This window comes from Elephantulus edwardii, unplaced genomic scaffold, assembly GCF_000299155.1.
Source record: "Elephantulus edwardii isolate Elephantulus edwardi_28Jun2011 unplaced genomic scaffold, EleEdw1.0 scaffold00008, whole genome shotgun sequence".
Classification (NCBI taxonomy): domain Eukaryota; kingdom Metazoa; phylum Chordata; class Mammalia; order Macroscelidea; family Macroscelididae; genus Elephantulus; species Elephantulus edwardii.
The window spans coordinates 32409056-32421372 of record NW_006399758.1 but is presented as its reverse complement, the minus strand read 5'-3'; the positions used below and the strand labels follow the sequence as shown (position 1 = coordinate 32421372).

Sequence of the window (12317 nt, the reverse complement as noted above, 5' to 3'; positions counted from 1 at the left end):
ACATAACTTTAAATTTATTGTGAAACCAAAACATTAATTCGACTCATTTTATTGTGATATTCGTTTTATTGCATAGTGTGCAACTCATTCCACAATATTTCTGAGGTATGCTTGTAGAGATAATTCTGTGGGGGGAAAAAACACAAACACATAACCAAACCAAACCAAACCAAACCAAACAAAACAAAAAAACACCCCACAAACCCCTCTAACATTTAAATCCAACTTTAAATAAAAAGTTCTTCAAACATTTTAGTTAAAGATTAAATCTCCCAGGTAAAAAGTTGATCTATGTTTAACATTAAACATTAAAATAACACCATTATCCCTTCTTAACTATTTTTTCCCTCTTGTGTCATCTATTAACAAGAATTGAGTTTCATATGGTCAGTGTTCTGCTGGCAAAATGATTAGAGGCTTGGTTGCTAACTGAATCTTTGACACTTAGTGACTTGAAAACAACAAGAAGAAAAAAAAATGTTGGTGACCGTAAGAAAATATGTTTGAGAGGAGGAAAGCAAAGAGCTTAGCTACCAGAAGACTGACCTAAGCTGTTCAGAGGCTCAACAAAGAGAGCAGAACTTGAGAAAATTAAGTTGTAGGTTTAAGAAAATGAAGAAGGAGAAAAGTGTTCAGCTTCACCGAGTAATAGGATATTTCCATGGAACCATTTTTTTAGTCAGTATGATTATAGGTGCAGGAATATTTGTTTCTCCTAGAGGGGTATTAAAGTATTCCTCCCTCAATGTGGGGGTCTCCCTAATCATATGGGCTGTCTGTGCTCTGGTAACAGTGGTCACAGCTCTCAGTGTTGCAGAGCTGGGGACCACCTTCCCTAAAAGTGGAGCACTGTATTATTGCCTCAAGAGATCTCTTGGACCCTTTATTGCCTTCTTATTTCTCTGGGTCGAACTATTTAATAATCCAGCAAGTATTGCTACCCGTAGCTTGTTTTTAGCAGGGTATGTTATCCAGCCTTTCTATAGTGGATGTAGTGTTCCTGAGGTGCCAAAGAAGTGTTTAGCTTTGGCTATTTTGTTGTGTTTGGGAATTCTAAACATTCGAGGAGTGAAAGATGTGACTTGGTTTCAAACTACTGCTACAGTTGTGAAAATGACAATTCTCTGCATCATATCTGTAACTGGAATCATGCTGTTAGTAAGAGGAAGAAAGGAGAACACAGCCAGGTTTGAGAATGCCTTTGATGCCGAAGTTCCAGATGCCCTACAAGTTACAGAAGCGTTCTTCCAAGGACTTTATGCATATTCAGGCTGGGCAATCATTACTAATATAGCAGGTAAATGTTTTTCTTTTTTAATGATAACATAATTATTAGACTAAACAAATAACACTCCACCACCTTAATTCTGAAAAGAAAATACATTGTTTTGCTAGGATTTTTCTTTTTCTTTATTAGACAGCTATAAGTAGATAGTAAGGTCTCTACAAATGGTGCTTCTATTTTGAGAGTGGAATATTTAATGTGAACATAGAATTGGAGTGGCTTAAAGGCTCCATGACAATTGCATTTGTTACTGAAGAAATTTTACAATGATATTACTCACTAAAAGTATCTGAGAAAAATTTTAGATATAGAAAAACACATGATAAAATAAAAACATGTTCTAATTTTTAAATGGGATCCCTGGATGGAGCAAAGAGTTATGTACTTGACTGTTAGCCAAAGTGTTGGTGATCCACATTTACCTGGTCTTACCTCCAAAGACAGCTTTGGTATCTGCTTCTGAAGACTCACAGCCTTAATAATCCCTATGGGGCAGTTCTAGTGCATCATACACAGGGTCCCCAGGAGTCAGAATCAATTGGATAGGACCTGATAAGAAGTATAATCTTAAGAAAGGAATAAATAATCTGCTCGTGTATGCTTACATATGTGGATCATACTGCATAGATAATTATATAACTTTATTTCATGGACATAGTGATTGATGATTTAACCATTAAAATATGACAATGTTCAATATATATATACAATATTCTATCATGAGAACATTTGATCACTATTTAACCATTTTTTCTTGCTGAATCACAATACTGTTTCTAGTTTTCTCTTTAAAATGTAATACATTTTACTATAATCAGTGTCCTTTGACATAAATCTTTGTTGGATTTCTGATTGCTTTCTTAGGGAAAAAATCGTAAGATAAAATTAATAAGTAAAGGCTGTGAATATTTAGAAATATCTAGAAAAGTGTTACTAAATTGCCTTGGAGAAAGACTCAACCTATATAGCTCCTGTTATTAGATGTGATTGCGTCCTTTACGGCTCCTAGTGACCCCAAGAACAATAGAGCTGAACTTTTCCCTATCCTGTGCAATCCTTTTCATCTCTCCTATGAGCAAGTCTATTCTCACCGTCACTGTGTCAGTCCATCTTTTTTCCCCCCTGATAATCTTCTCCTTCCTTGATTCTTCCCCTTTCCCAGCATGTCTATTTTCCAAGGATTCATCCCTCCTGGCAACGTACTTTAATATGTGAGCCCAAGTTTCAACATCTTTGCCTCTAAAGAGCACCTGATTGTACTTCCTCCAAGACAGACTTGTTTGTTATTTTGACAGCCCATGGGGTACTGAATACTCTTCACTTGCACCATAATTCAAAGGCATTGATTCTTATTCTGCCATCTTCACTCATTGTCTAACTTTCAGAAGCATAGGAAGTAAATGAAAAGACTATGGTGTGGATCATTTGCACTTTAGTCTCTAAAGTGACATTCTTCTCTTTTAACACTTTGGAGAGATCTTTGACAGTGTATTTTCCCAATTGGACACATCTTTTGATTTTGTGACTGCTGTTACCATGTATGTTGTATGTGGCTCCAAGTCAGATGAAAGAGTTGACAAATTTCATCTTTTTCCCCATGTATCACGATATTGCCTATTGGTCCATTGGTGAGGTTTTTTGTTATTTTCGAGTTGAGATGCAATCCTAATTGAAGGCTGTAGTCTTTGATCTTCTGCATCAAGTATTTCAAGTCCTCTTCCTTTTCAGCAAGCAAGGCGTGTCATCTGCATAAAACACATGGTTAACGACTTTTCCTGTAATCCTGATGCCACATTTTTTTTCCATATTCAGTTTCTGGGACGATTTGCTCAGCATGAAGATTAAAGAGATACAGAGAAAGGATACAAGCCTGACACACAACTTTCCTGATTTTTAACCAGGCAGTGCTGTTCCTTTGTTCTGTTAGCACGATAGCTTATTGGTCTAGAAAGAGATGCTTGTGGTGTGAAGTTTAGTGTTCAAAATTACTTCCTTGTATATTGACTTTGTGCCTTGCCACTTTGCTGAATTGGGCAATTAACTAGATCCAGTAATTTTCTTAGTGCTGGAATCCAGTTTGGAAGTCATCTGCAGCAGCCGGGTTGATTCTACAGAGGCTTGTTTGCTGGGTCTGGTGAGGATTAGGGTGGAAGGAATGTTGACTTGCTAATGGGTGTGAGATGATATGATCCAGCCTCCTAATTAAAAACACATTTGGGCCCTTACCTGCAGCCCTTGGGCCTGGTTTTAATTGTTTTTGGTCAAACATTCTTCTACAAGCTTAGAAGCAGGAGTGGCATCCACTTCCAAAATGGCTTAACTCCACAAACTCTATGAACATGGAGAATCGATGAACTTTATACAAGAGTTCAGGTCTTTCGTTCATAGGGTCACTGTGAGTCATCTGACTCAACAGCGCTTAACAACAACAAGGAGAGAGCTCTGTTGGTGTAGTGGATAGAAATTTATGCTACCAAGCCAAAGGTGGGTGATTTTAATCTGTGGTTCTCCGGCCTGGTTTTGATTCTTTTTTGTCAAACATTGTTTGAAGTGGTATAGCACTGGTTTGTCCATTTGCTGTACAGAGGTAACTTGTGATTGCTGTGAACATAAACACTGATGTGTCAAATGCTATAATGGTTACTCATGGTGGACAGTGTTTAGTGGAACTACCCACTAAAACAAGATTGGAAGCAGGAGTGACATCCACTTCTGAAATAACTTGCCTCCGGAAACTCTGTGAACATAGAGAAACACAAATGTTATACAAGCGTTTAGGTCTTTCATTCATAGGGTTGCTATGAGTCATCTATGACTCGATGGCACTTAAAAACAACAACAACAAAAACAACAACAACAACAACAACAACTTTCTTAGAATTTTTGAGATTTCATCTATCTATCTATCTATCTATCTATCTATCTATCTATCTATCTATCTATCTAAATTATATCTGCAAATGTTGTTGTTGTTATGTGCCACCCAGTCATCTGTGACTCATAGCAACCTTAAGTACAATAACTCTAAACTCCGTCCTATCCTGAGCCAGTCTCACTGTCTCAGACAAACCTAAACCCATTGTCCCAGTTACTGTGTCAATCCATCTCATCTAGGGTCTTCCTCTCCTGCACTGTCCCTCCACCATTCCAAGCTTGATGACCTTCTTCAAGGCCTGGTAACTCCTGGCAATGTGCCCAGAGTATATGAGATGGAGCTTCAAAATCCTTGCGCCCAAGGAGCAGCTTGGTTTCACCCTATCCTAGACAGATACGTTTGTTCTCTTGGTGGTCCATGGCATGTTCCATACTCTTCTCCAGCATCAGAACTCAAAGGCATAGATTCTTTGTCTGTCATTCTCTCTGATGCATAGCAAGTAATTGCAAAGACCATGGCCTGAATTGGGTGTACCTTAGTCTTTAGAGTGATATCATTGCTCTTTAGCACTTTGGAGAGGTATCCAGCAAACACTTCAGGTCTTCCTCCATTTCAGCTAGCAAATTTGTGGCATCTGCAGAAAGTAGTCCTAATCTGTAAACAGACGTAGATTTACTTCCTTTTTACCAACTTTGATGTCTTTTTTTCTTTTCTTTCCTTATTTCTGTGATATTTCAAACATGATGATAAATTGAAGCAGTAGTAAAGGGCAAATATTTTGCCAAGTGTTTTAAAAAATGATTTTATTTTTAAAATTTTATATTGGTTTGTGTAGAAGAGCAAGGGCCATGAGGGGAGCACCATATCTGACCTTTACTAACTTTTCAGGGGGAGGCTAACCTTGCCTTCAGCATCAATAACAACACCAACTCCCATGAGGCCAGATATGTTCTCTTATGCTCCCATGACTCCTTCTACTCATCTCAAAACCAATCTTAATTCTTGACTGGGTCCATAATCTGATGTGATAACTCACAGATTATACAGAATCATGTTGGGGGAGCTAAAAGGCTATCATTCAGATTAATAACAAAATAGATTCAAGACAAAATGTACCCTCAAAATGACCATACAGGCACCTCACCCTCAAGCCTCATGACTCTAGGTGTTCCCAGCTTCTCAGTCCTGCTAATATTGGTTTCCCCACCCTCCCAAAGTCCCATCTCACATCAGTTCTCCATATCAGCCATCACTGCTGCTGCAGTCCCAAAGCATATCCTGCAATTCCCAGCCGAGAGAGGTCCTTCTTTTCTGGCTGAGCGTAGCATTCAATCTCTCTTGGTGGGGGGAGAATTCCTCTCTGCAGATCTGCAGTCCTTCAGTTTATTGGTGATTCTCGCCAATCTTCTTGTAGATTGTTGAGACTCACCAATCTTCTTGTTGAATGGTAGATATCCAATTCTCTTATGGATAGGCCAACGATCTCCATTCACATAGTCCCGCCTAATCACAGAGCAACATCAGATAAGGGCTTAGAATAGTTATGTTGAAAGAGATACCCCATCGTTTGCATACAAAATTTGTGTATATTTTGTTTCATCCATGTACATTGTGTTTCACACATTTCTTAATTCACATTGTGTTTTATACGATCATATGCATTGTTTTATAAAATTAGTCATCATTGATCTATGCTTGCTATTGTCCTGACTTTTCAGGTCCCCATTGGATCTTTCATAATTCTTTCACCCCTATCCCCTCCACCCACCAAACTCTGTCACCCTAGTGATTTCCCCTGCTCCCCACCGTCCATCTACTTCCTTGACCCTCGTTACCCTTTTGGACTTACATACATCTTTTTTTAAATTTTATTATTATTTTTGTGTGAGTGTACGTCAAATCAGATCTGACTGGTACAGGAGGAGATTGTCCCTCCTTCCCCGGCAGAGTGTCTGGTGGATTTGAACCGTGAGCCTCTGGGATTGTAGTTGCAGCTCCTTGCCACTATGCCGCCAGAGCTCCCCTGTCTTACTGATTATCCTACTATTTTTTTTTTTTTTACAATAATGGTCTTATATAGTATTGTCCTTATGGGATTGCATTAATTCACTAAACACAATGCTTTTTTTCCTCTCTCATGTTATATAGCATTTTACAAAATCATTGTTCCTTAGTGCTGCATAGTATTTCATTGTGTAAATGTAGCTTTTTGAGGAAATGTCAAACTGTCTTCCAAAGTGATTGTACCATTTTACAACCCCACCAGCAATCTATAAAAGTTCCAGTTTCTCCATATCCTTTCCAACATTTATTGCTTGCTGTCCTATTAAACTTTGCCACTGCTAATGGGGTAAGATAGTATCTCATGGTGGTTTTTATTTGTGTATCTGTTATTGCCAGTGATTTTGAGCATTTCTTCATGTGTCTGTTGGCCATCTAAATTCCTTCCTTTAAGAAAAGTGATCCTGTGTCTTTTGCTTTTAATAGGGAAGCATGTTGAATTTTATCAACTGTCTTTTCTATATCAATTGAGATGTTCATGTGGTCCTTTGTCTTGATGGTGTAATGGATTACCCTAATTGTTTGTCTAGTACTGAATCATCCTCCCATACTTGATATGAATCTAATTTGATCAGGATGAGTGACTTTTTTATGTGATGCTGAATACAGTTGATCAGGATTTTGTTGAGAATTTTTACATCTATGTTCATAAGGGATATAGGGCTATAATTTTCTTTTTTCAGTTGTGTCTTTGCACAGCTTAACCAGGCAAAGGGATAAGTAGTTGTGTCACAGAAAATTCAGAAGTATTTAATATTTTTTATATTCTGAAATAGTTTGAGTAGAATAGGTGTTAGCTATTTTCTAAATATAATTTGGTAGAATTCATCAAAGAAGCAGTCTGAGTCAGAACTTTTTTGGTTGGGAATGTTTGCGACCTGCTCAACTTTTTTGTAATAGATCTACTTGACTTTTCTGGTTTTGCCTGTATTAGTTTAGATAGGAAGTTTGTTTTTTAAAAAATGTCTTTTTTCTCTGTCATTGTTGTAATGTGCCATTGAGTCAACTAGGACTCATAATGACTTTATGCCTAATAGCTCTATCTTAAACCAATCTCACTGTCACTTAACCTCATTGCCCCAGTTATTGTGCCAATCTATCTCATCCAGAGTCTTTCTCTCCTGTGCTGTCTTTCCACCATTCTAAGCATGATATCATTCTCCAAAGATTTGTTCCTCCTGGCTACATGCACAAAGTATGTGATAGAGAGTCCAAAAATCCTTGCTTCCAAGGAGTAGCTTGGTTTCACTTTCTCCAGGAAAGACATGTTAGTTCTCTCAACAGTCCATGGTTTATTCAATACTCTTCTCCAACACCACAACTCAGAGACATCAATTATTCTTCCCTCATCCTTGGTCATTTTCCAGCTTTCTGAGGCATAGCAAGTAAGAGTATTTAGGTGGTTCTGAATTTATTGTGGTTTGTTTTGTAACTTAACACAGAGTCTATTCTATAGAACGTTCTGTGTGTACTGGAGAAGAATCTTGACTGTGTTCCTGTTTGGTGGAATGCTCTGTACATGTCTACGAGATCTAGTTAGCCCTTTGTATACTTCTTCTGTGTCTGCTGAGTTTTCCTCTATTCATTCTGTCCTTCATTGAAAGTTGCATATGGAAGACTCCTACTATTATCATGAAGGTGTCTATTTCTGCCTTTAAATCTGTTAAAGTTTACTTCCTGTTAAAGTTGTCTTCTTGTCAAACATTCTTCTAGATGGTATAGCACTGGTCTGTGCGTTGCTGTACGGAGGTAAATCGTGGTTGCTGTGATGCTGAAGACTGTGACAGTGATGTGCCAGTCGTGGTAATGGGTACCCATGGTGGACAGTGTTGGCTGGAGCTTCCTGACTAAATCAAGCCTGGAAGCAGGAGTGGCATCCACTTCCGAAATAGCTTGCCTCCGGAAACTCTATGTACGGACAGTGCTCAGGCTGTTTGTTCATAGGGTCGCTATGAGTCGTCTACGACTTGACAGCATCAAACAACAACAACACATCGTGTGGCTCTTTGTGTGCATAGATGTTTATAGCAATGTGCCCTTGTTCAATTGACAGTTTGATCATCATATAATGCCCTTCTTTGCCCATTATGCTAGTTTTATCTTGGAGTTTATTTTATTAGAATTAGTATTGTCACTCTTGCTCTTCTTTGATTGCCTTATTTTTCTACTCTTTGACTTTTTTAATCTATCTTTGACTTTGTGTCTAAGTTATGTCTCTTATAGATAGCACGTTGATGGGTCATGCTCATCCATTCCTTTGCTCTTTTTCTCTTGATTGGTACATTTCGTTTAGCCAAATTCAGTATAATTATCCATAGTTATGACTGTATTGGTGTCATTTTGCTGTGCTCCTTTTTTTTGTGTAGCATATTGAAATGTTTTTGCCTTGAGAGAAGCACATAAGTATTCCCCCCGCCCCCAGGGTGTTCTTGGTTGTTTAAATTTTAATGATGAGAGGTTTATTTATTATTATAATTTTAATGCCTGGAATTATTAATATTTCCTTTTTCATTTTGTTCATATTCAGAAACTCTCCATCTCTAGATTTAAATATTTAGATTTATGCTGTTTTTCTAAATATTTTTATATACTACTCTTTAATATGTATGATTTATTTTTCAGGAATTATATATAAATTTAATAATATGATTTTGTTTTTTAAAATAGACACTATGTTGTGATTTGAAAGCATGCACATCATAGTTTTGATAATGTACTCTTATTTATTAACATTTTTATAATTCATATACATTGTGCTTCAAGCATATTCATTGTGTTTTATACAGTCTTTCATTTCATTCTATTTCTTTCATTTATACTGTGGAAAATTTTTCCCTCTTGTGAATGGAGCAGATGCAACATGAGAGTGGCAGTGGCCAAGTCTGACTTCTAACTACTTCATAAAGGAGGACTATCCCCATTAATAATATCTATAGCAGCAAATAGTTGCATGGTCAGACATGCCACCCCACATACTTCTGCACCTATTTCCACTGATCATATGGGCTTGATATTCACTGTTGACTCACAAAATTTATTCCTAGTTATGGTACCAACAGTGGGATTTGCTGTGGAAATAAGTTAGACAGTGGAGGAGGCAAAGAATATCACCGAATGCAAATCCAAGTTTAGCCCAACAGTCCTAAAGCAGATTAACAGAAAACCAAACTTCCTAAATTAGTAAAAGTCCCAGTTCAGTTTAATAACACAAATCCAAATTATCCAGTAAGGTTTGCCTTAAAGCAGTTATAAATCAGCTTCTCTTTAAATCATCTGGCAAGCAGAATCTTTATCTGTGGCCAGTATAAATGCAGGTTACACCTTGCCACAGCCTTTCCACAGCAATGTCATAGTCTCTCCATAATCTCTCCACTACCACCATCATCACTAGTGTCTTGCTACCAGAGTCTCACTTTCACCAGGGTCTTGTTTTCACCAGAGCCTTGCTCCAGTCTCCCTCAAGTCTTGCTGCTCAGTGTGGGAAGTTCTCTCTCTCTTATCCTAATCCCACAGCTGTTGATGATTTGCAAGACCATGTGTCTGCATGGTAAGGTAGCTGGAGACAAGAGAAGGCTAATTACTGGTAAGAAAACTCAACTTTTAAAACAACAGCACATTCTTCTTCTTAATAACTATTTTTGTGAAAGTTTGTAAGCCATTTACTTCATGCCTCATGCCCTAATATCTCCCATTTAAATAGCCAAGTTTTCATTTGCTCATCCCTATCAAGCCAGGGGAGCTCTGGTGACCTAGTTATAAGAAGCTGCACTGTAGGGAGCTCTGATGGCCTAGTGGCAAGGAGCTGCAACTACAATCCCAGAGGCACATGGTTCAAATCCACCAGATGCTCTGCCGGGAAAAGGAGGGACAATCTCCTCCTGTACCAGTCAGATCTGATTTTTTTTTTAAAAGAAGCTGCACTGCAAGCTTCAAGACACACAGTTCGAATTCACCAGCAGCTCCATGGGAGAAGAATTGGCAGTCTTCTCCTGTGTGATTAACTGCCTTTGAAAACCCAGTGGATGGCCAGCTGTGGGCTAGTTCTGACTTGATGATACTCAGCAACAACAGTATGAAAGCAGTACTCTGAGGGAATAAGCACATCTTTTTTTAGTTTCAGTAATCTACCCTAGCTCACAGTGATCATTCTCTCCTCATGGGGTTGGGTTCTAGTCAACTCATCCTCAGCTAGCCATGGTTAAGTTCAAATGAGCATCAACTGAGAACTCGAGTCCACATTACTCCCTGCATTCCAGATCTGTTTCTTTCATCACTCAGTCCTACCCCTCACATGAGGCTAAGACAAGTGAATAAGCCAGGGACCCTCATAACTCCATGATCTTCAAGCTAACAACCATTCTCTGCTCATTCACACATGTTAGGTGCTAAGTACTAAAGGACTATGTCCAAGGTCAGCCTGTTTCTTTCTCCATTGTTGTATTCCTCCCACTTTTACTCCTATGGATTCACGCGATCGCTACGAGTTATTGTATTCCAACCTCAAGTCCTGGAAGTGGGCTCTGATAGGCACCAAGTTCCCTCTGCCCTCAGAAGCCACCTTACTTTTTCCAGCTTTAAAAAGACAATCTCTTTCTTTCCTTTCCCCCCTTTCTCTTGCTCTCCTTTCTTGCTTGCCCTTCTTTCAAATGTGAAACTTTTCATTTAAAAGTCTGATTCGAGTCCATTAATCCATGCAAATGTAAATCTCCTCAGGGTACCCACTGGGACTCAATATTTCCCCTCAACCAAGCCCAGACACCCACTACCAGATTCTACTTTTCACAAGCCTGTATCCTGGGCAGATTGTCCCTTTGGGTACTTCAAATCAAGAACTGGACAAAAGCGCTTTCTAAATGACATGCTTTCTAAATCTACAATATGGTAATGTACTCTTAAATTTAATCTGTTGTTTAATCTAGAAATTTAATCCAAGTTATAAAATGACCATGGAAACTACTCTAAAGCCTAGACTGTTTAAACAAGAGTAAGAGACAAACTTCTCTTATCCTCAATAGTACATAGTTAGTATTCTATCATCTTGGTCACAAAATAGTGGGAGTTTGTATCCTTTTTTTATGGCCTGAGTTTATGATTTCTGAATTGTTCTATTCTCAAGCAAGAGGTTTATTTTTACTGTGTTAGAATATAGCATTGAAGTTCTGGGAATTAACACAGTTCCGCTGCCACTTGAGTCAATAATTCACCCAGAACATGGTGGTTATTCAACAACATGATTAAATGATTTGCTGCTACTCACAGACTCATTGTCCTTTTCATTATACATTACAGTAAAGCCTCTTTCAAGGTTGTATTATATGTGTTATATGTGCCATTTTTGTTTGCTTGCAGGGGAGTTGAAAAACCCAACTAAAAACATACCTAAATGTGTTGTTACTTCACTTACCATTGTGTCACTGATCTACTTATTGGTTAACATTTCCTACCTAGCCGTGTTGACACCAGAGGAAATCGTGTTCTCAGGTATGGATATATGGAACCAGAGGGGGAAATACTCTCTTTCCTATCCCTCTGACTAAAGGAGGTATTTTATATATTGTAGGGGAGATCTGACAGTATAGTTCATAGATAGTTGTGCTGTTAACTCAAAGGTGGTATCTCTCCAGTGGTTTGAATCTACCAGTGGCTCCATTGGAAAGATGGGCAATCTCCTTCCATATGAACTACAGTTTCAGAAAACCCTCTGGGAAGTAGCTATGAGTTCATTCTGACTCAGTGGCAAAGAGTGCACGAACTTTTACACTGTAAGTCTCTTGGTAGAATTTAAGAAAAAAAATATACTGTATTAATTTATGTAGGTTATTTGTGTATTTAAAGTTCCAGATTTCTAAGAAATATCTAATTATGTGGATATACTGGTGAGTTAAGTCTATCAGTAGACATATGGAAAGCATTTAGAACTGGGAAGAGAAAATACGGCAAAATATAAAGAATAAAACAGAATAGAAAATATGATAGCTAAAAAAATCCCTTGAGAATCACCCCTTAACATCATTTAAGGTGTGCCATGTTTATATCTACTTCTAAGAAAATAGAACCAATACATTTTATTCATTAAATTGACCTCTCCCCTCCCCT

At 38.1% G+C, this 12317-nt stretch overlaps 1 protein-coding gene across 1 annotated transcript in view; it reads left to right on the top strand.

Moving 5' to 3' along the window:
* Positions 1–612: 612 nt before the first annotated feature.
* The window catches only part of LOC102843582 (solute carrier family 7 member 13-like), a 21131-nt gene continuing 9426 nt past the window's right edge, over positions 613–12317 (top strand). Inside the window, exons 1-2 of the mRNA XM_006880552.1 lie at positions 613–1297; positions 11571–11702. Of these exons, the coding sequence (XP_006880614.1) occupies positions 613–1297; positions 11571–11702 (817 nt within the window). The remainder of the gene's footprint in view (positions 1298–11570; positions 11703–12317) is intronic.